The sequence below is a fragment of the Pongo pygmaeus genome, chromosome 20 (genome assembly GCF_028885625.2).
Source record: "Pongo pygmaeus isolate AG05252 chromosome 20, NHGRI_mPonPyg2-v2.0_pri, whole genome shotgun sequence".
NCBI classification, from domain to species: Eukaryota; Metazoa; Chordata; class Mammalia; order Primates; family Hominidae; genus Pongo; species Pongo pygmaeus.
In genome coordinates, this window is record NC_072393.2 from 1996381 (window position 1) to 2021175 (window position 24795).

Genomic DNA, 24795 nt, shown 5'->3' on the forward strand with positions numbered 1-24795 from the left:
TCTCCCCTCAGTGCAGGAGGTCCAGCCATTGCCTCTCAGGACCCTGAGCCTTACTTCCCTTGGGTGGGGGCTCCCCGGCTGCCCCTCCCCTCTCCTTCACTTCACCGCCATCCAGTGTGGAGAAGAGGTACCTTTATTTGAACAGAACAAGCACCCCGGCCCCAGGGCAGCCACTTCCCCAGGTGCACAGACAGCCAGGGCCCTCCTGTTTGCAGAATTCACAGCTGGTGGGGGACTCAGCCCCTATGCCATTCACAGCTTTGTCTGGCTCCGTACATTCATTCAGCACGGGGCAGGGGAGCCATGCCACCAGCCCAGGGGCTCGCCAGGTCCTGGATGCACACAACTCAGGCGGGGCACCTGTGGGAGGGCGCATATCCTGGCAGCAGCATGTGGCACCAGGTGCCAGGCCAGTTAGGTGGATCCTGGGGCCTCAGGGAGGGCAGCTTGCTGGGCAGTTTCATAAAATGCAGCCCCTGCCCACACCCATCTGGCTTCAGGCTTTGGATGTCTCCAAACCAAAAACCTCCCACTGAAAATCCAGGTGTGATGGCCGGGTGTGGCGGCTCATGCCTGTGACCCCCACTACTTGGGAAGCTGAGGCAGGAGGATCACTTGAGTCCAGAAGGTCAAGGTCACAGTGAGCTGTGGCACCACTGTGCCTGGGCAACACAGTGACACCCTGACCCAAAAACCAAAACAAAACAAATCCAGGCATCGCCAAGCGATTCACGGCTGGGCAGGACAGTCCTGTCCAGCTGCACGCTGACCGCCATGCCCTGCGCTCATGCCTGCAAGCCACTCAGCTGGAACCTGGCCTCCTCGGATATGCCGAACTGTTCCAGGGGGTCCTGTGGGGTGGACGGGTGGCCATGAGCCAGGGCCGGAGGACTGCTTCTGCCACCTGCAGCCCCACCCCAGCCACCTGCAGCCCCACCCTGGCCACCTGCAGCCCCACCCCGGCCCTCTGCAGCCCTGCACACACCTTGCCCGTCACCTTCCGTATTTCATTCCTGTAGAAGATGAGGCTTCTCCGCATGAACTCGTAGCTGGGGAAAAGGGTGGCATGTGGTCAGATGCCTGCTCTGCATGGCTGCTGTGCCCACCCCAGCAGTGCCCACCACTGCCTGGCCCCACCTGGCCTGACGCAGAGCCTCCATCCACTCTTGACACTGCTCCTCGCTGCTGCACTCAAAGTGATACTTCCTCTCAGGGTCCTCGATGAAGCCTGGGGAGGGAACACCTGCGGTCGGTCCTACCCACAGCCACAAGCAGCTTCCTCTTGCCACTGCCCATAACTGTCCCTCCTCTGGCCCCCACAAAGATGCGTTCATGTCCTGACCCCCAGAACCCATGAGTGTGACCCTGTATGGAAATAGGGTCTTTGCAAATAAACTAGTTAAAATGAGGTGGTCGCCGGGCACGGTGGCTCACGCCTATAATCCCAGCGCTTTGAGAGGCCAACGTGGGAGGATTGCTTGAGCTCAGGAGTTCCAGACCACCCTGGGTGACATGGCAAAATCCCCATCTCTACAAAAACAAAAATTAGCCAGGTGTGGTGGTGGGGCCTTGTAGGCCCAGCCACTCCGGAGTCAGAAGTGGGAGGATCGCTTGAGCCAAGGGGGTTGAGGCTGCAGGGAGCTGTGATCACGCCACTGCACTCCAGCCTGGGAAACAAGAGATCCCGTCTCAAAAAGAAAGAGGGCCGGAGACGGTGGCTCAAGACCGTAATCCCAGCACTTTGGGAGGCCGAGGCGGGAGGATCACCTGAGGTCAGGAGTGCCAACATGGCGAAACCTCGTCTCTACTAAAAATACAAAAATTAGCTGGGCATGATGGCGCACGCCTGTAATCCCAGCTACTTGGGCGGCTGAGGCAGGAGAATCACTTGAAACCGGGAGGGAGAAGTTACAGGAAGCCGAGATTGCACCACTGCACTCCAGCCTGGGCAACATAGCAAGACCCCCGTCTAAAAAAATAAGTAAATAAAGTAAAAAGGGGTTGTCAGGGTAGGCCCTAAATTCTGCTTGGCGTCTGTGTGGAAGGGGAAAAGGGGAAATGTGGGCACAGACGTGATGCAGGGAGGACAAGGTGGCGCTTCCACAAGCCAAAGAACCTGGAGTATACTGGCCACCACTACGAACTGGGAGACTCCCCTCGGCCTCAGAAGCATTCGGCCCCGGCTGGGCGCGGTGGCTCACGCCTGTAATCCCAGCACTTTGCGAGGCCGAGGTGGGCGGATCACAAGGTCAGGAGATCGAGACCATCCTGGCTAACACGATGAAACCCTGTCTCTACTAAAAATACAAAAAATTAGCCGGGCTTGGTGGTGGGCGCCTGTAGTCTCAGCTACTCGGGAGGCTGAGGCAGGAGAATGGCGTGAACCCGGGAGGCGGACATTGCAGTGAGCCGAGATCATGCCACTGCACTCCAGCCTGGGCGACAGGGCAAGACTCCGTCTCAAAAAAAAAAAAAAAAAAAAAAAAAAAGGATTCGGCCCCACCAACACCTTCATCTAACATTTCTGGCCTCCAGAACTGTAGAGAATGTTTCTGATATTTAAGGCACCTGGCCTGTGGAATTTTGAAAGCCACTCTGGGCAAACTAGCAGGGACTCCATCTTTCCCCGCAGAAGGGAATCTCTTAAGACCCAGGAGAACACCCCCTTCTCACTCCTCCTACCCCCACCTGGGATTTCCAGCCCGGGGCCATATAACAATGCTAGCCCCATGCTAGTCTTGGCAGCTGGGGAAACGCTTTGGGTGGGGCTGGCCCATCTGCCCTGTGAGTACAGCCTGGCCCACAGGGAAGCAAGAGCAGAGTCTGGGAGGGACCCAAGCTTAAGTGGACTCGGCAGGTGAGAAGGGTGGTGCCCGCCAGGAGAACTTGACCTTGAGCTGCCCGTAGACAATGCACTCTTGTGTCTGGGGAGGGTGGCGCCAGGCTGGGGACACAGAGACCTTGGGCGCCTGGGGAGAGGACAGTGCGGCGCTGCGGGTGCCCCGAGCTGCGGGAGGCGCCGCTGGCCTCCCTGGCCCCACTCACTGATGGAGAAGGTGCCGGGTTCTTCCCGGATGACTCTGCAGCGCTCCAGCAGCAGGGCTCCGACGGGCTGGGGAAGACACGGGCGCCGGGACGGGGCGGTGAGCATCCGGCTTCCGCGGGGCCCAGCCTGGGACCCGCCCGCGCGCCCGGGACGCCCCTACCTCGGCCTCGTCTGTCCGAAAGTAGAAGAGAAAATTCACCACCAGCTTCACCAGACGCCGCTTCAGCACTGCGGGCACAGCGCGCACTCAGGGGCGCAGGCAGCCCTCGCCCGGACCCCGGCCTCCCGCCCCCGGCGCCCCGACCCGGACTCCGGCCTCCGGCACACCCCCGCCCAGACCCCGGCCCTAGCCCCGGCCTCCCGCCCCTGGCACTGTCTCGGTCTCCCGGGTCCCGCTCACCGCTGCCCTTTTTGGGGCCCCTCATGCCCAGCTCGGCCGCCATCTCGGCCGGCTGCCGGGACAGCGCCTGCAGCTCCTTCTCGTTGTACCGCATGGCTTCGCGGGGAACGGGAACCCGGGCCTCGCCCTCCCGGCCGCCGTCCCCGCTCACGCTGGGGCCGGCGCCAAAAATGTCTCACGGCGCAGACACGGAAGCACCGCCAGGGCTAGTGCGCCTGCGCACCTTGGGCCGGCCATGCTTCCCATCTCCGCTGCGTGGCGCTGGCGACCCGTGGCTGCTGGCCTGGGGGGGGGTGGGCGGTGTACCGGTTGGTAGGAGAGACGGACCGTTGTTACATAACCATTAAACTGAAATAAACCGGACCAAGGTGGAACTGAATCAAGGCACCCCAGCCATGGCTGGGACCCCTTCCTAGAGCGGCCAGGCGCAGGCGGAGGGAGCGATAACGTCTCCCGGCGAGTGTCAGCCGCCCCCTCGCGAAAGCTGGCCCCGCGCGGCCGCAGCGGACCGAGGGTTCGTTGAAAGCGTTGTGCGCACGCGCAGTTTGCCTTCCAGGCGGCGCTTTCAGCCCCGCCCCCTCCAGCCTTTTCCTTCGCGCCTCGGGACCCTCTGACTCACGCCGCTGGGTGGGCCGGGCATGCGCACATCAGAGGGCCCGCCCCATTTGCCCCGGAAGTGCTTTCTTTGCCCGCGATGCGCGTGCGCCGAACGAAGTCGTGGAGGTGGCGGATCGAGGAGGAAATAACGCGGCTTCGGGTTCTGGTGAGGAGTAGAGGCGGTTGAGGGCGGTGGCCAACGCGGACCGGGGGTTCCCTGGGGGACAGCGGACGTAGGAGAGAGGCACTTGCGACAGGCCGCGGGCCGAGGGGCGGGCGGCGGCGTCGCTCCCCTCCCTCCTCCCGTGAGCGTCCGGCCCTGTGCATCCTGAGGCCCCGCGCTGGGCGGGCCTGGAGTGTCGGGCCCGCTATGAACTCTATTTCCAAACTCCTGTTGGGAGGCCGCGCGCGGGGGATCACGACTGTAATCTCACTGCTCAGGGAGGCCTTGGCGGGAGGATCGCTTGATGCCAGGAGTTCGAGACCAGCCTGGACAACACACCGAGACCCCATCTCTACAAAAAATTTTAAAAAATTAGCCAGGAGTGGTGGTTGTGCCTGTAGGCCCAGCTACTCGAGAGGATTGCTTGAGCCCGGAATGTCGAGGCTGCAGTGAGCCATGATCCCACCACTGTACTCCAGCCTGGGCAACATAGCGAGACCCCATCGCTGCAAAAAAAAAAAATTAGCCAGGCGTGGTTGGTGACGCGCGCCTGTAGTCCCAGCTACTCTGGAGGCTGAAGCGGGAAGATGGCTTGAGTCCAGGAGGTCGAGGCTGCAGTGAGCTGTGATTGCGCCGTTGCACTCCAGCCTGGACAACAGAGCAAGACCCTGTTTCACAAAATAAAAAAGAAACAACCAAGACTCGTTGGGGTTGAATCGGGATCGCGGCTGAAATGGTTTTTGGGCCGCCTTCCTTGTAGCCGAGAACGCTTCTGCATGCTAATCTGTACCTGTTAGTTGACTGGGGCTCTGTGATGTAACTCCTGTGAGCCTCAGTTCCCTTAAAACGGGAGTGGTGGCTTCAACATCATGCCAAAGGCGACCAGAAAACGTTAGCTGGCCCCATTTTGCAGGTGCACCCCGCTATGACCGTTGTTCTTGTGTATCCTTGGACAACACCAAACAGCCAGGGGGAGCTCTGGAAAACAGGTTGTTTGCTAGGTTTAAGGAGAGAACGGTGTTGGCACCAAAAACTAATTTCTTCTCAATGGTCTAGTCCCAGGTGCCGGAGGCCACTTTTCCTCAATTCTTAAGCTCATTTCCCCTGGTCGTCATCGGTTTTTTGTTTGTTTTGAGACAGGGTCTTGCTCTGTCACCCAGGCTGCAGTGAGTGCAGTGGTGCAATCACAGATTACTGCAGCCTCAAACTCCCATGCTCAAGCCATCCTCCTGCCTCAACCTCTCGATCGAGCACCTGGTGGGATCACAAGTGCTCACCACCATGCCCGGCTAATTTTTGTATTTTTTGTAGAGACGAGGTTTCGCCATCTTGCCCAGGCTGGTCTCGAACTCCTGACCTCAGGTGATCCACCCACCACTGCCTCCCAAAGTGGTAGGATTACAGGCATGAGCCACTGCACCCGGCTAATTTTTGTATTTTTTGTAGAGATGAGGTTTTACCAGGTTGGCCAGGCTGTCCCCTGATCTTTACCTTAGTAAGTAACAGACTTCTTCGTGGATTTATCAATTTGTAGACATCATCTGCTGATTTCTTGTCACGACTTTTGAGATCTTCTCCCTTCCATGCACCCACTGCACCTTCACCTTCTATATCCTGAATGAGTTTATGTCATGAGCATAGTTGGTCATTGGTTGTGTTTTCTAAATAAGAGGCAAAATATTGTTGGCTGCTAAAACAAGTAATATGTTCAACTGGGCTTTTCTTGTACCATTCTATCTTCCCTTAAAGCTAATTAACTTTGTTTTTACCATTAGCCTGATTTTCTTTTACCTGCTGTTTGTTTTTTTCCCCACAAAGCTCCCACATCACACACCTATCAGTTGTATTTTGCACAGGTTTAAATAAATTGATCTCCCCTCACCACTTCCCTCCAAGACCCCCGTATTCTCCTCCAAATGGGACTGGTTGTGCTCTGACCTGAAAGTGGAGCTGTTGTCCCAAAGCTTCCTGTCCTTGCTCCCCTGTGCTGACCTCTGTGTCCAGTGTGGCCGTCTCTTCCTTTTCATGCTGTCAGAGCAGAAACTTATGGGAGCTTTTGAAGAAACAGATGATTTTTTTCGGGGGTGGGGGAAGTCCTTGATTGTCTGAAAATGAGTTTATTTACCCTCATAGTTAGAAGTTTGATGGGGTATAAAAATCTAGATTGAAAATCTGTATTTGTAGGCCAGGCGTGGTGGCTCACGCCTGTAATCCCAGCACTTTGGGAGGCCGAGGCGGGCGGATGACTTGAGTTTGGGAGTTCGAGACCAGCCTCGCCAACCTGGTGAAATCCCATCTCTACTAAATATAAAAATTAGCCAGGCATGTTGGCATGTGCCTGTAATCTCAGCTGCTCGGGGGGCTAAGGCAGGAGAATCGCTTGAACCTGGGAGGCGGAGGTTGCAGTGAGCCAAGATCGCTACTGCCTGGGCGACAGAGCTTGAATCCATCTCAAAAAAAAAAAAGAGAGAGAAAAAAAAATCTGTATTTGCTCAGAACTGTGAAAGCATTGTTTTCAGTGCTGTTCTCAAAAGATAGTTCCTACGCTGGTTTCTGATTTTTTCTGGTCAGTTGTGTTTCTGTCTCGTAGAAGGTTAACATTTTCCTTGGTGTCGTAAAATTTCCTGATTTCCCCGTTTACCGGGGATCTTTTTATTTGCTGATCCTGGTGCGTGCTTGGTATCTGGACTGTTTGGTTCCTTTAGTCCTGGGTTTTGTTTTTGTTTTTAATTTTCTTGTTAATGTTCTTTTGTTATTTTTGTGATAATATTTTTCCTGTTTTATTTTGTTGGGTGTTTTTTCAGTTCTCACTCTGGAATGTCCTCTAGGTTCTTGCTTTTCCTCCTGTTTTTTTAACTTTTGACTTTCCTTTATGAAAGATTTGTTTGGCTCAGCTTCCAACTCTGGTATGGAATTTTTTGTTTGGATCGTCCCGTCTGTATTTTTCAAGGGCTTTTTGTTTTAATTCAACTTATTATCATTCAGCGTCCTGTTCTGGGTTTGTGGTGCAATGGCTTCCCCCATAATGAAGGAGGGTGTCAGCGATCTCTTACTGGGATTCCCATCAGTCTCTTTGTTCTCCGACGCGTGTGTTTCTCTTTAAGAACGAAGCGGCCGGCAGCTCTGTGTGAGCGCCACTTCTCTTCCAGGGAGGCCAACTGCCCAGTGGCCTGGCGAGGAGCGGGCCTTTTCTTTGAGGTGTGGGGACCCTGAATGTTAGTATTTGAGAATTCTTCCTCTGGCGCTGTTTCCCCGGAAAAGACTCCTGGCCTACCCTTGGGTGGGGGGCATCCGTGCTGGGCCGCCAGACTTCCCGCTGCCCAGTCGGCAGGTGGTGATTCAGTCCCCTCTTTTCGGCCTGACCCTGGACCCCCTTGCTCTGCTGGGCCTGTCTCTCTAACTCCAGAGGCCCTTTTATATCAGTTCTTCTGGGAATAAAGTTCTGATCTACTGGAGGGTCATGGGTGATTGGAGCGTGGGACCTTCCCCGGGGTGCTGCCCCATTTCAGCTGCTGGGGAGGCTTGAGGGTCGTGGGAGGTCGGAGCGCGGGACCTTCCCCAGGGTGCTGCCCCATTTCAGCTGCTGGGGAGGCTTGAGGGTCGTGGGGGGTCGGAGCGCGGGACCTTCCCCGGGGTGCTGCCCCATTTCAGCTGCTTGGGGAGGCTTGAGGGTCGTGGGGGGTCGGAGCGCGGGACCTTCCCCGGGGTGCTGCCCCATTTCAGCTGCTGGGGAGGCTTGAGGGTCGTGGGGGGTCGGAGCGCGGGACCTTCCCCGGGGTGCTGCCCCATTTCAGCTGCTGGGGAGGCTTGAGGGTCGTGGGGGGTCGGAGCGCGGGACCTTCCCCGGGGTGCTGCCCCATTTCAGCTGCTGGGGAGGCTTGAGGGTCGTGGGGGGTCGGAGCGCGGGACCTTCCCCGGGGTGCTGCCCCATTTCAGCTGCTGGGGAGGGACAGTGTGGGTGTTCGGTGGCTGTGATGGCTTGGGTTTGGATGGTTTCTGGTTTTCAGATCAGAGTTTTACTTGGTGAGTGGTTGAGTATTGGTCTGGGTTTAGGTTTCCGTGGGCCAGACTCCACAGGTGCTCCCTGTGACAGCTGGAGCTTGTGTCCTGAGCCAGCCACTGGCCGCTGGGGCGTTCTGTCTGGCCAGTTTTAAGAAGTAACTTGGCTCGCCCTAGATAGATCTGAACTCTTGGCTTTGTTAGCATTTTGCCATCTAAGTTCCTTTTCCAAGTCCTCCCAGCCATTGGGTCATTAGAACGTTCTGGAAATGTCACTAAAATGTGACTGGAAATAAGTATATCAAGATAGATGGGTGGCTCTTGCTGTGGCCATCTGCACCTGTCCTGGCCCCAGAAGCTGCGCTGCCTCTTCCCGCATGGAGGAGCAAAGTGCGGGTTACTCCTGAGGCTGAGCTCCGCTCCTCCTGGGCCCTGGGTCGTCTGCAGACACGTCCCGCCCTCTGCTCTTCTCTCTGCCGGCCATGAGGACGCATGGGTGGGTGCTGTGGAGAGCGCAGGCTTGGGGGTAGAGACCAGTGATGGCAGAGCTCAGCCTCAGAATGGGGTGTGGTCCAGGAGAGGCCACGACGGGACAAGCAGGGCGTTCGCATGCTGTTGAATTCTTTCAAGACGAAAGGAACAGCTCGTCCTCCTAGGAGAGGGGAGCGCTTGATGACTCCCCGAGATCTGTGTGTGGGAGTGCCTGCCAGCACCAGGCCCCTCCTGGGTTCTTGGAGTGCATCCGTGAAAGAAGGCTGATTCCCTGCCTTCTCGCACGTTCCCCCCCGGCGAGGGCTCGGTTCGGTGCTGAGATGCGTGGAGGACTGTGGTTTCTGTGCTGCGTGGAGAGGCAAGTGCGGCTGTGGCCTGCTGGGAGGCTGCTCGCTGGGCTCCTCACGCACGTCCCCTGATGTGAGTTTCATGTCACTTGACCAGGAAATGCTTGAATGTCCTCCAGAGAAAAACAAGGCACTTCATGAACCTGTCCGGGTGGCACCCACACAATCCTGCCCGCCTGTGGGCCGTCCGGAGACAGAGCCTCCCAGGCAGCTGTAAGCTGTTGTGGCAGCAGGGACTGTAGGAGTTGGTGTGGCTGCGGCTGACGGCGCCAGCACAGAGAGGATGCAGTTTTCCCTGGTCCTGAAGAATGCGTGGCCAAGAAGCCCAAGGCGGGGAGGGTTCCTTGGGGCCAGAAGGTGGCGTTCCCGGCAAAGGACAGTCCTTCTGGTGTCACAGTCTCCTTTTTCACACTGAAATGTTCTTTGTTTTGTGAAGGGATGGCGATGGTCACGGTGGTGGTTTCTCAAAGTTTACGTGACAACATGTAAAAATGGGCATCTCTAGGTGGGCTTTTGTGACATCTGAACTTCTGCTGGGGCAGCCGTGATACTGCAGTGAGCTGGGAGGTCCACCTCACCAGTTACCATGCTTGATCATTTTCATAAACTTGCCCAGGGAATAAAAACTGGTTGGGGAGGGGTCCTGGGCCCCCATAGAGTAAGGGGTGACTTCAGGCCCCACCTCAAGTCAGCAGCACAGCTGGCCTGTCCCTCAGCATGCCCCTGCACACCTGCAGCCACTGTGGCCTGTCCCTCAGCGTGCCCCTGCACACCTGCAGCCACTGTGACACATCACTGCAGACGAAGTAGTTCAGATGACATGGCTGTATCAGCTTCTGGTTCTGGGGTCAGAGTCCAAACAGTCCACAGGGCTCCATTCCTTCTGGAGGCTCTGGGGGAAAACTCATTGCCTGCCTTTCCCAGCGTCCAGAGGCACCTGTGTCCCTTTCCTCAGGGCCCCTTCCTCCCCGTTCACAGCCACAGCGCAGCCTCTCTGACTCTCAGCCTCCCGCCTCCTCTCATGAGGTCACCCAGGATCACCTGCCGTTTTAAGATCCTCAAGCCCACCTGCACATCCCTTTTCTGCCATGAGGGGGCATGTTCACAGGTCCCAGGGATTAGGATGTGGATATCTTTGGGGGGCAATGATTCACTCAGTCTCATGGGCCCCATCTCTCTGAGCTCACCCAAGGCCCTTAAATCAGGGCCCAGGGCCAACGTTGAGCAGGCAAGGGGAAGACTATCAGGAGATGAGAGGAGGCTGCCTGGAACTCGGGTTTGCACAGAGCCTGAAAGGGCGTGGGAGACCGTGGCAGAGGCCTGCGTCAGGAAGAGGGTGGTGGGGACTCAGCAGGGCCCTCCTGCGCCACAAGCAGATGTGGCCGATCTCCCGGGTATTACCCAGTGAGGATGCGAAGATCAGTGTCCTCACCTCCTAACAAATTTACAGCGAGCCTAGGAGATTAGGTTGGGACAAGTAAGCGTAGCCAACCAGAGAGGGAGTTCAGAGGAAGGCGTGAACACTAGGGGCTTGGGCAGTCCGGGATGGCTTCCTGGAGCTGGTGACTCGTTTGTGAGATCTTGGTCTTGTCTTCCCGTTATGCCTTCTCTGGGCTCCCTGTTGCCATTTCAGGTCTCCAGGCCTTGGCACTCTGGGCTGGAGCACCTTCCTCTCCATCCCTCATGCACGGTCACTTGGAGACGGGCTCCAGCTTCCTCGTGTCTGTGCCTGTCCACAGTGGGCCTCGACCTCCTGGAAGAGACTGGGTGTGCTATGGGGTGGCCCCCTCAGGGCTGGTTAGACCCTGGCGCTGGGAGTGCAGGGTGAGGGGCAGTCTCGCAGGCTCCAGCCCAGCCCACCAAGGGAGGTCCCAGCAGCAGCCCCGAGTTCTGAGCCATCTTCCTCACTCTCCTCTTGGCCTCCACAGGTGTCTCCCGGTCTGCTAAAGCCCTAAGGCCATCACCATGGACTTCCAGCATCGCCCCGGGGGCAAGACCGGGAGCGGGGGCGTGGCCTCCTCCTCCGAGAGCAACCGTGACCGCAGGGAGCGCCTCCGGCAGCTGGCCCTGGAGACCATCGACATCAACAAGGTGGGCCAGCCACCATGCAGCCGCCTGTGGTGGGTGCTGGGCTTTCCAGGGCAGCCCTGGAGAGGGTGCCAGAGGCTCTTCCTGGGCCTCCGCCCAGGCTGGGCGATGCAGCCCCGTGTCTAGATGCTCCCGTTGCCCCCGAGCAGCCACAGCTCCCGTCTGTCCACCCCAGAGATCAGACCCTCTGTGGCTCTGAGTCCCATGTGGAAATGTTTTGTTCTGTCCAAAGCCTTCTGTTTTGCATCATTTAATTTTCTGGGAGTGGGGAGAGCTGATGTCAGTCCAGCTAGATGTGGTGAAGGGCACCCTTTGATTTTAGCTTGTGCAGAGGCAGGGGTGAGCGGGGTCCCCTCAGCACCATGGACATCGGGGCTGGAGCACTCTCTGTGTACCCTGACATGCCCCACGGGCCTGGCCTATGGCAAGGGCTCTGTTACTGTCCCTGTCTTCCAGATGAGGTCATGGGTAGAGGGGGTGCCACAGCCGCAGATGGTGGAGTTAGACTTTGAACTCCAGCGTCTTGAGACGAGAAGTGTGCGCCCAGCTGCCCCGGCTTAGGGCCTGCAGATGGGCGAGTCTCTGGGTCTTCAGTGTAGCCCATTTGCTTTTCTTGGGCCTGTGACTGCCTTGTGCCAACCCCTGGCGTGGTGGCGTGGGCAGCGGACGGCTCCATGCCTCGGGAGTGACCAGCGGTGCTGTCCTGGCTCTGCCTCCCTCTGACTCAGAACCACCAGGAAGGTGGTGCCGGGGGCTCCCTGTGGAACCCCCACTGCTCGAAGCCTGGGCCACAGCCCCAGCTGGTGACAGCCGTGCTCACAAAGGCCTCCCGCTGGATCCCCCGTTTTCAGAAACGCTTGACCACTGTCAGGGACAGCCATGCCTCTACAGAAAGGGGGTCCTGCCTCCATGCCTCTGCAGAAAGGGGGTTCTGCCTCCATGCCTCTACAGAAAGGGGGTCCTGCCTCCGTGCCTCTACAGAAAGGGGGTCCTGCCTCCGTGCCTCTACAGAAAGGGAATCCCACTTCTGAGGGCCCTGACCGCAGCAGGCTTCGATCTTCTGTCTAACGGGCACCTGTTCTTCCCCTCCAGGACCCGTACTTCATGAAGAACCACCTGGGCTCTTATGAATGCAAGCTCTGCCTGACGCTTCACAACAATGAGGTGCGGCCTCTGCCTGGCTCCGGATGGCTCATGGCGGGCTGAGTGGCTGACATCAGGGGGACCTGCCTGTGTCTGTCCCCCTGGCCTCGAGTCATGCGTGTTTCCTTTCCACTCCAGGGGAGCTACCTGGCACATACCCAGGGGAAGAAGCACCAGACCAACCTGTGAGTACCTCATGTCCCTTTGATGCCTGGTGCTCTAGCAGCCGTCGGCTCAAGTCTCTGTGAGCCTCACGGGCCACTGCTCCACAGCCGGGAAGCCAGCCTGGCCTGAGCGTCCCTGGGCGCTGGAGTATGCTTTCTGGGGAGCATTAGAGAACAGGCATGGATGGCTGAGGCGGGCAGATCACTTGAGGTCAGGAGTTCGAGACCAGCCTGGCCAACATTGTGAAACTCTTTCTCTACTAAAAATACAAAAATTAGGCCAGGCGTGGTGGCACACGCTGTAATTGCAGCTACTATGGAGGCTGAGGCAGAAGAATCTTGAATCTGGGAGGCAGAGGTTGCAGTGAACCAAGATGCTGCCACTGCACTCCAGCCTGGGCGACAGAGTGAGACTCTGTCTTATTTTAAAAAAAAAAAAAAAAAAAAAGGGAAAAGAGGCATGGAGTTGTTGGAAGGGCCCCAGCCAGGGACAGTGAGGAGCATGACAGGAAGAGAACATGCCTGTCCTATCCCTGTCCTCAGCCAAACCCCAGGGCCCCTCCCAGGCCCCTGGTCCTCCTCATCCCCCAGCTTGTAGTGAGCTCCAAGGTCAGGGGGCTCCTGGCACCTGGGCCCGTGGCTTTGGTGCCTGTGTGTGGAGGGGTCCCAGCACCACGTCCGCCCTGCCCGCAGGGCCCGGCGAGCAGCCAAGGAGGCCAAGGAGGCCCCTGCCCAGCCCGCGCCTGAGAAGGTCAAGGTGGAGGTGAAGAAGTTTGTGAAGATCGGCCGCCCAGGCTACAAAGGTGAGTCTGCCCGGAGCGCGGCCGGCCACAGCCGCTGCCGCCGCATGAATGGGTTATTTAGGCTCCAGTGCAGGAGGCGCAGCCCTGATACCCTCGTTCCTGAGCCACTGTTTTCTGGCCTTGGTGGCCGTCCCTCACCCACCTGCAGCCTCTGGCGTTGTGTCTGGGAGCTGTCAGGCTGTGCCCGATAAGCACCCGTCTCACCCAGCGGCCCATTTCCCAACTGAGCCACAGTCTGTGCCCTCCTGTCCGGGTGTTGTGGAAGCTTCTGGGAATTCTTGCCAAGCAAAAGAGTGGAAGTGGAGGTGTGATGAGCCCTGGCACATCCCTCCGGTTAACCTTGAAGCCTTTGAAGGAGGACAGGGAGAAGCGGCTGTTAGAGGCGGCTCCTCCCGGACCCTCAGCAGTGGGAATGGCTAGAGGTGACCTGGTTCAGAAAGCCGGGGAAGCGACCAGGGTGGAAGATAGAGACCTGTGTCCATAGGGGTCAGGAAGGCGGGCACGCTACCCAGCAAGTGTTCTTTATAGAAGGTGGGGACAGCCTGTGTGCCTGGCCTCTAGACAGAAGCCTGCAGGGCAGAGGTCCCGGGGCAGGTGCACCGGGTGGGCGAGGGCGGCTAGAGCTGCAGGCTCCTGGTGGGGAGGCCCTGACAGGTCCTGGGCTTGGGCTCAGGACAGTGAGGTGGTGGAGGGCTTGTGAGTGTGCATGCCTGAGGCTGCATGGAGAGTGGCTGGGCGGAAGGCTGCCCAGCAGCCATTCTCAGGGTCTAGGCTGCTGAGCTCTGGTGGGAAGGGCATTGTCTGTTGCTCACCGTATACATGGTGTCGGCCCTGTTCAGGTGGCCCCACTCGAATCCCAACGCCAGGGTGCTGAGGGCCCCTCCCTACCCAGTGGCCCTGACTCCTGCTGGGTGGTGTGCCAGCACCCCTGGTGAAGGGCTCTGGGGATTGGGACAAAGGAGCACCACCCTCGGTCCCTGCCTGAGTGACTCCTCAGGTAGCTCAGTTCTGACGCACCTGTGCCTTCACCTATACCAGAATCCCATAGCCTGGGCGGAGATTGTCTGGCAGTTGCCAGAGCTGCAGGGCCTCCCCTGGGGTCCCGCCCTCGTTCAGTGGGTGGCATTAGCCCGCCCCAGGTCCCTCAGCTTCGGAGAGGACAAGCAGCCGGGACCTGAGAGCCTTCTGTGTTGCAGTGACCAAGCAGAGAGACTCGGAGATGGGCCAGCAGAGCCTCCTCTTCCAGGTGAGATCAGGGACTTGGGCGTGGGGGGCGGCCAAAGGCACCCGAGAGGCGGCACTGCCACCTGGCTGTGTCCCTGCAGATTGACTACCCTGAGATCGCCGAGGGCATCATGCCGCGCCACCGCTTCATGTCTGCGTACGAGCAGAGGATCGAGCCTCCGGACCGGCGCTGGCAGTACCTGCTCATGGCCGCCGAGCCCTATGAGACCATTGCCTTCAAGGTAGCATGGCTGCGGGGTTCCCCGGGCCCCCTGAGATGTGCAAGCCGGAAGGATCTGCACAGGCCGGGCAGGGCACCTATCGGGCTGCGGGGTCCCCTGGCCCCTGCCCTGAGTCGGAGCCAGAAGGGTCTGCACAGACCGGGCAGGGCACCTCTGCCATTGGGCTCTGCGGGAGGGGCCAGCTCCACTGGGCCAACGAGAAGGGAGGCCAGCAGGGCTGAGCGCCAGGCCTATGAGGCCTTCGCAAGTGACCTCCCTTCCCGGGCCCGGCTGCTGGAGGGCTTCCTACAACCTGTGCCCATGCCTGGGCTGGAGGGCTTCCTACAACCTGTGCCCATGCCTGGGCTGGAGGGCTTCCTACAACCTGTGCCCATGCCTGGGCTGGAGGGCTTCCTACAACCTGTGCCCATGCCTGGGCTGGAGGGCTTCCTACAACCTGTGCCCATGCCTGGGCTGGAGGGCTTCCTACAACCTGTGCCCATGCCTGGACAGGGCAGCCATCAGGAAACCAATAATACAAACAGTGACTGCCCAGGGAGGGGGCCGGCAGCATGCTAGCATTGAGGCCAGGTCTGTTTCACTCCAGAACTGAAGCCTGTGCCCCACGGAAGTCTTACCAGCCTTCTCCTGGGCTCCCAGGGTAGAGTCCGGGCTGAGGAGGCTAGTGCCTCGGGCTCGCTGCCTGATGGTGGCCCTGAGGTCACAGGGACCAGGAGCCCTCTTTCTCCCCCGCCCTCCCAGGTGCCGAGCAGAGAGATCGACAAGGCGGAAGGCAAGTTCTGGACACACTGGAACCGGGAGACCAAGCAGGTGAGTGGCTCGTCCTGAGCTTGGCTCCTTCCCACCCAGCCCTGGCGGCCCTATCCCTGCCCTAGCCCCACCCGTGCCTGCTGAACCTTTCTCCGTCTCTCTAGTTCTTTCTCCAGTTCCACTTTAAGATGGAGAAGCCCCCGGCTCCACCCAGCCTCCCCGCCGGCCCCCCTGGGGTGAAGCGGCCTCCACCCCCGCTGATGAACGGTCTGCCCCCTCGGCCACCGCTGCCTGAGTCTTTGCCACCGCCCCCGCCAGGAGGCCTGCCTCTGCCACCCATGCCCCCCACGGGGCCTGCGCCCTCAGGGCCCCCGGGACCACCCCAGCTACCCCTGCCAGCTCCAGGGGTCCACCCCCCGGCCCCAGTGGTGCATCCCCCTGCATCTGGGGTCCACCCCCCAGCTCCTGGCGTCCATCCCCCAGCCCCTGGGGTCCACCCCCCAACCTCTGGGGTCCACCCCCCAGCTCCCGGAGTCCACCCTCCAGCCCCCGGGGTTCACCCTCCAGCCCCTGGAGTCCACCCACCAGCCCCTGGGGTTCACCCACCAGCCCCTGGGGTCCATCCTCCCCCATCAGCAGGGGTTCACCCCCAGGCCCCGGGGGTGCACCCAGCAGCCCCCGCCGTTCACCCTCAGGCCCCAGGGGTGCACCCACCAGCCCCAGGGATGCACCCTCAGGCCCCGGGGGTTCACCCCCAACCTCCCGGAGTCCATCCGTCGGCTCCTGGGGTCCACCCTCAGCCTCCTGGAGTTCACCCCTCAAATCCTGGGGTACACCCCCCAACTCCCATGCCCCCAATGCTGAGGCCCCCACTCCCCTCCGAAGGCCCAGGGAACATACCTCCCCCTCCCCCAACCAACTGAGAAGCTGCTCCCTCCCCCAGCAAGCCCAGCGCCAGGTGCTCTTGCCTTTTCCCACTGAGAGAAGGCTGCTCTTTTGTACTGCCCCCCCGCTCATTAAACAGCCTCCCCCAACCCTGAGCGCACTGATGTCTGCAGCGCCCGCCCTCTTGTGTCAGTGTGTGTGGGAGTGCCGGGCACAGCACCATCCCCGAGTTTGGGCCGACTGGGGAGGGCCTGGGGCCGGCCAGGAGACACCTGTGGGAGGCCTGAGAGACGGCTGTACCTTGGAGATGGCCTGGTGGAGGACAGACCCCACCAGCCAGCTAGGAGGGGGTCTGGGGTCCTGTTCTGGGGAGGGAAGAGCAGACTCCATGATATCCTTGGGGTCTCCAGATAGCCCACCAGGAGTGGGGAGGGTGAGCAGGGACGCGGCGCCCCTACTGACTTGGGACCCTCCTCCAGGCCCACACCTCAGCACCCAGGACATCTGGGCCCCCCGCCCCCAGCGCTGTCTAGTCTGGCTGCCTGACCATCACTCCCAGCCTGCTTCCCACTCCTGTGTCTTCTGGGGATGGCCCTCAAGGACAGCATGTTGACACATCAGGCCCAGCTCTATCACTGAGGAGGGAGATAGGCTGCCAGGGACAGAAAGGACTCTCTAAGAAGGCCACTCTGCCTGGAGTGGGGGCGCCGGGCACTGTCCCCCAAGGTCGTGGCAGAGGAGATAGGGGTCTGTCCTGCACAAACACCCCACCTTCCACTCGGCTTACTTAAGGCGGGCATCCCAGCCCCTGGCAGCACCCACGATGCGGGACCTGCCTCTCACCGGCCTGGCCCTAGTGCTGTCCGCCCTGGGGGCTCTGCTAGGCACTGAGGCCTTCAGAGCAGAGGAGCCAGCTGTGGGCACCGGTGGCCTCATCTTCCCAGAAGACTTGGACTGGCCGCCAGGCAGCCCACAAGAGCCTCTGTGCCTGGTGGCGCTGGGCGGGGACAGCAATGGCAGCGGCTCCCCCTTGCGGGTGGTGGGGGCTCTGAGCACCTATGAGCAGGCCTTCCTGGGGGCTGTGCAGCGGGCCCGCTGGGGCCCCCGAGACCTGGCCACCTTCGGGGTCTGCAGCACCGGCGACAGGCAGGCTGCCTTGCCCTCTCTACGGCGGCTGGGGGCCTGGCTGCGGGACCCTGGGGGGCAGCGCCTGGTGGTCCTGCACCTGGAGGAAGGTATGTGGGGCCCAGCCCCAAGCTTGGCACCGCCTGCTTCCTTCAGGTGGGCCGGGTCCTCCTAGGGAAGATCAGGGGCTGGCAGAGCCCCCACCCTGGGCAGGGAGGCTGTGGTCTTGTTCCTAGGACTGGGTTGCGGGTCCGTGGCCCGGAAGGTGGGCACCGCGCTCTGTCCTGTCCCCGAAGCCCAGCTCTTAGACCTGCCCCTGCCGCAGTGCGGGGGAGAGAGCTGCTGCCTTCTCGCCACGCCTGAAGACGACGCAGGGCTTGGGGCCAGTGGAACCCTCCTTCCCACAGCCCCAGCCTGTTCTCGGGGCCACTGGCCTGGGAGACTCCCTGCGGGGAAGGGGCTTCATCGGGCACCCCAACCCAGAGACCCCAGGGCGGCAGCCCCACCCACAGCCTCAGACGCAGCCCCTGCCTGCCCCGGCCGTCACCGCTCCCTGGCTGCAGAAAGGCAGCGAAGAGGGGCACCCTCGTCCCCCGCTCGAGGTCCCCTGCACAGTGGCCAGAGCGGCAGGGATGGATCCCAAAGACTCCCGGGGGGTGTGGCCTTCAATGGCTCAGGCGTCCCCTGCTGTCCCCGCTGCAGTGACCTGGGAGCCGACACCCTCGCTGAGGTTCCAGGAGCCCCCGCCTGGAGGAGCTGCCCCCCCAGAGCTGGCGCTGCTGGTGCTGTACCCTGGGCCTGGCCCTGAGGTCACTGTGACGAGGGCTGGGCTGCCGGGTGCCCAGGTACCAGGGAGTTGCATGGGGCAGTGCCCGGGCCGCGGCGGGGGGCATGGATTTGTTGCAGGGTCTGCAGTACTGAGAACAGCGTAGAACCAGTGAAGATGGAAGGGGACCGGTAGAGCGGGGCTGGTAGAGCGGGGCTGGTAGAGCGGGGCTGGGTAAGCCTTCATCCAGCCGGGCTGAGCCCTGGTCTCCGCAGAGCCTCTGCCCGTCCCGGGACACCCGCTACCTGGCGTTGGCGGTGGACCGCCCTGCGGGGGCCTGGCGCGGCTCCGGGCTGGCTTTGACCCTGCAACCCCGCGGAGAGGGTAGGTCCGCGTGGAGAGGGACGGGGCGCCGGGTCGACTGCCCTCGGGCCCCCAGCCCCTGAGCCAGCCGCGCGCCCACCCACCGCAGGCTCCCCGCTGAGTACGGCCCGGCTGCAGGCACTGCTGTTCGGCGACGACCACCGCTGCTTCACACGGATGACCCCGGCCCTGCTCCTGCTGCCGCAGTCCGAGCCCGCGCCGCTGCCCGCGCAAGGCCAGCTGGACACCGTGCCCCTCCCGCCGCCCAGGTGCGCGCAGGCACCGGGGCACGGGGCAGGAGCGGGCGGGGGCGGCGTGGCCTCGTGGCCGCTCTCAACTCCCCCAACTGCGGGTTCCAGGCCATCTGCGGAACTCGAGGAGTCGCCACCCAGGGCAGACCCCTTCCTGGAGACGCTCACACGCCTGGTGCGGGCGCTGCGGGGCCCCCCGGCCCGGGCCTCCGCGCTGCGCCTGGCCCTGGACCCCGACGCGCTGGCCGGCTTCCCGCAGGGTCTGGTCAACCTGTCGGACCCCGCGGCGCTGGAGCGCCTGCTCGACGGCGAGGAGCCGCTGCTGCTGCTGCTGAGGCCCACTGCGGCCACCACCGGGGATCCTGCGCCCCTGCACGACCCCCCGTCGGCGCCGTGGGCCACAGCCCTGGCGCGCCGCGTGGCTGCCGAGCTGCAAGCGGCAGCTGCTGAGCTGCGCAGCCTCCCCGGTCTGCCTCCGGACGCAGCCCCGCTGCTGGCGCGCCTGCTCGCGCTCTGCCCAGGCGGCCCCGGCGGCCCCGGCGATCCCCTGCGAGCGCTGCTGCTCCTGAAGGCGCTGCAGGGCCTGCGCGTGGAGTGGCGCGGGCGGGATCCGCGCGGCCCGGGTCGGGCACAGCGCAGCGCGGGGGCCACCGCCGCCGACGGGCCGTGCGCGCTGCGCGAGCTCAGCGTAGACCTCCGCGCCGAGCGCTCCGTACTCATCCCCGAGACCTACCAGGCCAACAATTGCCAGGGAGTGTGCGGCTGGCCTCAGTCAGACCGCAACCCGCGCTACGGCAACCACGTGGTGCTGCTGCTGAAGATGCAGGCCCGTGGGGCCGCCCTGGCGCGCCCACCCTGCTGCGTGCCCACCGCCTACGCGGGCAAGCTGCTCATCAGCCTGTCGGAGGAGCGCATCAGCGCGCACCACGTGCCCAACATGGTGGCCACCGAGTGTGGCTGCCGGTGACCCCTGCGCCGCGCGGACTCCTGCCCCGAGGGTCCGGACGCGCCCCAGCTCGCACCCCTTCCCATATTTATGCGGACCCCAAGCATCGCCCCAATAAAGACCAGCAAGCAACCGGGTGGGGTGTCCGTGCGTGTTAGGGGGCCCGTGGGACCTCCCTTGCCATCTCTTCTCGCGCACGGTTCGGGTCCGCCCTGTAGAGCTCGCGGTCTCTCCCCTGCCTGAAACGCCCCACCACCGTCTTTCAGGCCCCGGACTCGGTGCCGGGTCCAGGCGTAAAGGAGCAGGTGACTCTGCGGCCGCAGCACTCGCTTTATTTCGCCAGAGTCGCGGGGCGTCCAGAAGGGGTCCCTGGACTCGGGCGCGGGGCCGGCTCAGTCCCGCCCCTTGCCTGCGCGGAGCTTCTGGCGACTCCCAGGCTGCTGCTCCTCGTCGGGACGCCTCGGGGACACCCAGGCCTGCCTCTTCCTGGGCTCGGCGTCCCTGGAGTCCCGTGCCCACGGCCGGTGGCCCCCTTCGCGTGACTCCCAGCGTCGGGGTAGGGCTTCCCGGGGCTCCCTGGCGGTCCGTGGCTTCTCCTTCCGCGGCCTCTCTTTCTTCGGCCTCTCCTTCTCCTTCCGCGGCTTCCCCTCTCTCCGAGGCCTCTCCTTGGGTCCCCGGTCTGCGAGGGGCACACGGTCCTCCCGGACGGCCTCTCCGGTGGCCTCGCCGGGCTCCTCTTCGTCCTTCTCTGCAGCCTCCCGACTCCCGGGAATCTTGGGTCTGACCTCTGCCTCGGCCCGGGGCGCAGGCGGCGCTGATGGAGGCGCCTGGGCCTCGAACTTAGGCTGCCAAGACAGAGTGGGGTCCTGGGGTAAGCGCCCACCTTCCCCCCGGCCCGGGCTCCTTCTTTCCCTGGGGATGAAGGTCCCACTGCCCGCGGTCAGTGGAAGGAAGCGCTTACCAGGGGCGACGATGGCTCCCTCGGGGCTGAGCTTGGCGGGACCCAGGGCTCGGGCGCACGTGCTTGGAGTGCTGCCTCCCCAGCCACGGCGTCTGCAGCGACAGGGTCGGGACCCGAGTCAGCTGGGCCGAGGCGCGGACCACACTGTCCATCCCTCCCTCACCCCTAGAGCCCCCCTCCCTGGACAGTTGGAGTGGGGCTCCCCCGGTACGGCTGAGGCTAAGGATGCCCCCGAGCCGTGGGAAGGGACTCCGGGACTCCGCTGCTGCGGCGCCCCTCCTCCGAACCTCGCTCCTTCAATTGGTCATTCTTCCCCCCGACCACGGGCTGTAGGAGGCCCCAGGCAAGGGAGGGGTCGCAGGAGTGCCCCCGGGGGGCGCTCACGAGCTGAGCGGTCCCCAGAGAGGGCGCAAGAGGAAGGCCGCAGAACGCTACGCGGGAGGAGGGGTTGCACAAGGTCCATCCGGAAGCCAGAACCTACTCGCGGCGAGGGGAATGGGCCCCGCAAAAGGTCCACACGGGGTGAGAGGGGCGCGCAAGGCCCGTCACTTAAGGGGAGATGCACAAACCAACTCTGGGGGCATGCAAGACCCAGCCCTGGAGAGGAGGCTCCCAGACCCCACCCTTGCGGCACAGGGCCTTTCCTTGGAGGAACAGGCGCACAGGTGGACCCCAGCCTCGCCCCACCTCTGGGGAGCCTGCGCTCACCGCGGCACAGCTGGAAAGCCGAGCCCAGCAGCGCCACCAGCGAGGCGAGCACCAGGCACTTGTTGAGCGACAGGTCTCCCCAGGGCAGCTCCTCGCTCAGGGCCGGGGGCGGTGGCGGCGGCTGCGGGGGCGGCGCGGTCTGCGCCTTCTTGCGCGCGGGGACGCTCCGAGGGCCTGCGGGGGCAAGTGCGCGCTGCGCTGTGTCCACTGGCTCTGCGCCACCCCCTTCCCCGGGCGCAGGGGACAAGAGAGAGGCCTGTGCCCTGAACTCGGCTCTCCCTGCCTGCCTGTGCGGCTTCGGGCGCAGGTGAACCCAGCCCCGGGTGCCCCGCAGCTGCACGGGGATGCCTAGAGTTTCTGGAAGGTAAGTTCCCGGAGCTGAGTGGCTTAGCTGGTATTATTACGCATTACTAGAGGCTCCCCGCCCGTTGACTCGCTGCCTGCCACACTTCGACGCCACTCAACCAGGACACCACCCTCCAAGATCCAAGGACCCAGCTCCGGGACCTAAGCCTCACACCAGTCCGTTCCCACTCCACACTTCACCCATGCCTCCTGCAAACCCACTCGCTCCGGCTTTCAGCCTCTCCTTCCCCGTTCCTGGGGTCCCCTTGGCGGCAGGCTCTTTTTCCATCTTCTTGGGCCTGGTATCCACACTGCGGCCTTCAGCCACCGGCTCCTGAGAGTCCTGTGGTTATCATGAGACATTCCACATGTTTCCTTCCAGTGCCAAACCCTTCCCGTGGGCTGTCACACCTGCCTCCCTTGGTCGGCTTGTCCCCAACTCCCCAGGCGTCCTGGGTTAAAGACTGAGGGTCCCAGCTACTCACGTGGGGCGGGCTGCCGGAGTCGGCCAGCCTGGGTGTTGCTGTGGGAACAGAGAGAGAGTCAAGGTTGTGGGGACCCCCAGGCCAATCCCACCCTCTCCCCTGGCACTGCTGGGTGATGTGCGGGTGACTAACCCCATCTTATAGATAAGAAAGTAGGTGGAGGCCAGCACAGTGGTTCACACCTGGAATCCCAGCATTTTTGGGGAGACTGAGGTGGGAGGATCACCTGAGCCCAGGAGTTTGAGACCAGCATGGGCAACATAGTGAGACCCCACCTCTAAAAAAAAAAAAAAACTAGCGAGGCGTGGTGGCCTGCACCTGTGGCCCCAGCTACTTGGGAGGCCGAGGCAGGAGGATCACTTGAGCCTGGGAGGTCGAGGCTGCAGTGGCTTATGATCATGTCACTGTACTCTAGCATGGAAGACAGAACGAGGCTCTGTCTCAAAAAAATAATAAAAATAAATAAAAATATAAAGAAAGCAGACAGGCTTGGAAAGAGCTTTGCCCGAAGACACACCGCATTTCAGTGGCAACGTGGGATTTGAACCTAGATCTGTGTGGCCCAGCGCCTGTCTTCCTTGGGGGCTCCTTACAGACCCTTGAGGCAGAAATGAGGGCCAGGGGTTGAACACGGGGAGCACAGTATAAGCCAGTCCAGTGTGGGAGGCTAAGAAGCTCTAGTCTCTGAAGATGGGCCCCCTGGCTCAAGGGGACCGTCAGGGAAGGGCTTCCTCCCGCCAGCGCCACAAGGGTACCTGGAGCCCTGTCCTCCTGGGTCTCGGCCAGCGCGGAGTGGTCCTCCAGGGCCTGGCAGCTGCCCAGGCCGCCATCCAGCTCCTCCCAGGCTCTGGTTGTCATGGAGATGGCTGGAGCAGCAGCAGGTCCCAGGCCGGGCTGGGAGGGGTGGGGAAAAAGGTCTTGCATTTACTGAGTCCCTGCCATGGGCCTGGGCCTGACTTGGAGGTTCTGCGGACACCAACTAACAGGCCCCGTCCTCCCACCCCTCGCTCGGCAAATTCACACTCATGCCAGGCATGGCCCGGCGCCCACTCCAGGCATCTCCCTGACCCCGCATGCCTGCCCTGGTTCCCCTCCTTATAGCCCAGCCTCGCTGGGTCCAGTATCCATCAGCACAGTAGCCAAGGCTGCTCTGGCCCAGAGAGGGCGGGAGCCCCTGCAGGACAACACAGCAATGAGTCCCAGACGCACCCCAAACCGAAACTCTTGGCCCCAGAGTCAGCTCATATTCTCTGAGACCAGGGACTATTTTTATCTGGTGCCTGAGGCCAGCGGGACAGGCTAACAGGTGCCCCAGCCCCTCCCAGGCCTGTGCTCTCATGGGGTCTCCCTCTGGGCCACCCTGACCTGCCATTCTGGGCACCCACATCCCGCTGCGTGACCCTGTGAGTCTACAGGCTCGGGCCCGAGCAGCAGAACCATCCTGACTCTGGTCATGACAGGCCAGGGCAGGGGAGGAGGGTCCCGGTTGGTGGGGGGGAGTCTTCTGATCCTGACACCGAGTACTCTGCCTTGTCCCACTAACTCTGTTCCCATATGACAGATGAGGAAACTGAGGCTAGAGACAGCGCCATTGGCTGGAGGTCGCAAGGAGCTTCAAGTCAGACCCAAAGCTGTACTCTTCAGGGTCCCCATGGCCTCTGGCTGCTGGGATTAGGGTGTCCCTGTATCTAGGCTGAAAAACCACCCAGTCCTGGGGCTCCAAGACCTGGAAGGGGCCTATCGCGTGGCAGTGGGGGAGGGGCCCAAGAAGCATGGGAGGCTGGTGTGTGGCCCCTGGGTGTGCGTGGGGGCAGCTCCAGGAACTGGGGACCCTTACAGTCCTCTGCAACACCCCTTCACACCATGGGAGCCCACACCTCTGCCTGGGACTCCCCCAGCCTCACTTCCTTACCCCCGAGCCTCGCTTACCCGCCAGCCGCTTTGCTGAGCCTTGTGGACAGGATGGAGGATGGGGAGGGTGGCCCCGTGATGGATGGCAACAGGTGGCCGGAGACCGCGGGTGGGCCAATCAGCATGCCCGCTGGAGTGAGGTCACAGCCCGAGAGTCCCCCACCCTTCCCTGCCATTGCAGTGGGGCAGGGCATTGCTCCTACTCAGCACTCGCCACTGCCACCCAGGGAGACATAGCGCCTGCAGCTGGGACTACAGGCGTGCACCATCACACCCGGTAAATCTTTTATTTTTTTTGAGATGGAGTCTCGCTCTGTTGCCCAGGCTGGAGTGCAGTGGCGCAATCTCGGCTCACTGCAAGCTCCGCCTCCCGGGTTCATGCCATTCTCCTGCCTCAGCCTCCCGAGTAGCTGGGACTACAGGCGCCCGCCACCACACCTGGCTAATTTTTTTGTATTTTTAGTAGAGACGGGGTTTCATCGTGTTAGCCAGGATGGTCTCGATCTCCTGACCTCGTGATCCGCCCACCTCGGCCTCCCAAAGTGCTGGAATTACAGGCATGAGCCACTGCACCGGGACTAATTTTTGTAT

The 24795-nt window shown here is 61.8% G+C and overlaps 4 protein-coding genes across 6 annotated transcripts; 2 read left to right on the forward strand and 2 right to left on the reverse strand.

Moving 5' to 3' along the window:
* Positions 1–115: 115 nt before the first annotated feature.
* On the reverse strand, positions 116–3664 carry PLEKHJ1 (pleckstrin homology domain containing J1). 3 transcript variants are annotated; one of them, XM_063658303.1, is made up of 6 exons: positions 3447–3664; positions 3207–3217; positions 3046–3112; positions 1138–1228; positions 986–1049; positions 116–851 (listed from the first exon to the last, which is right to left on the reverse strand). In XM_063658303.1, the coding sequence occupies exons 1-6, from the start codon at positions 3538–3540 to the stop codon at positions 786–788; spliced, it is 393 nt and encodes a 130-aa protein (XP_063514373.1). In that variant the 5' UTR covers positions 3541–3664; the 3' UTR covers positions 116–785. The 3 variants fall into 3 exon arrangements, with proteins under 3 accessions (XP_063514373.1, XP_054321442.1, XP_063514372.1); XM_054465467.2 differs by having other exon boundaries at positions 3207–3274; XM_063658302.1 differs by having other exon boundaries at positions 116–1049; positions 3207–3274.
* On the forward strand, positions 3633–16492 carry SF3A2 (splicing factor 3a subunit 2). Its single transcript, XM_054465458.2, has 9 exons — positions 3633–4209; positions 10973–11135; positions 12225–12296; positions 12414–12460; positions 13133–13242; positions 14439–14488; positions 14568–14708; positions 15450–15518; positions 15623–16492. Exons 2-9 carry the CDS (start codon positions 11010–11012, stop codon positions 16379–16381), a joined length of 1374 nt encoding a protein of 457 aa, XP_054321433.1. The 5' UTR covers positions 3633–4209; positions 10973–11009; the 3' UTR covers positions 16382–16492.
* A 74-nt stretch (positions 16493–16566) lies between these two features.
* AMH (anti-Mullerian hormone) lies at positions 16567–19930 on the forward strand. Its single transcript, XM_054465457.2, has 5 exons — positions 16567–17578; positions 18171–18313; positions 18510–18618; positions 18707–18866; positions 18957–19930. Exons 1-5 carry the CDS (start codon positions 17167–17169, stop codon positions 19813–19815), a joined length of 1683 nt encoding a protein of 560 aa, XP_054321432.1. The 5' UTR covers positions 16567–17166; the 3' UTR covers positions 19816–19930.
* A 176-nt stretch (positions 19931–20106) lies between these two features.
* On the reverse strand, positions 20107–24273 carry JSRP1 (junctional sarcoplasmic reticulum protein 1). The gene is made up of 7 exons (XM_054465468.2): positions 24223–24273; positions 23049–23187; positions 22294–22331; positions 22031–22151; positions 21464–21637; positions 20756–20847; positions 20107–20639 (listed from the first exon to the last, which is right to left on the reverse strand). Exons 2-7 carry the CDS (start codon positions 23149–23151, stop codon positions 20187–20189), a joined length of 981 nt encoding a protein of 326 aa, XP_054321443.1. The 5' UTR covers positions 23152–23187; positions 24223–24273; the 3' UTR covers positions 20107–20186.
* Between the last annotated feature and the right edge of the window lie 522 nt (positions 24274–24795).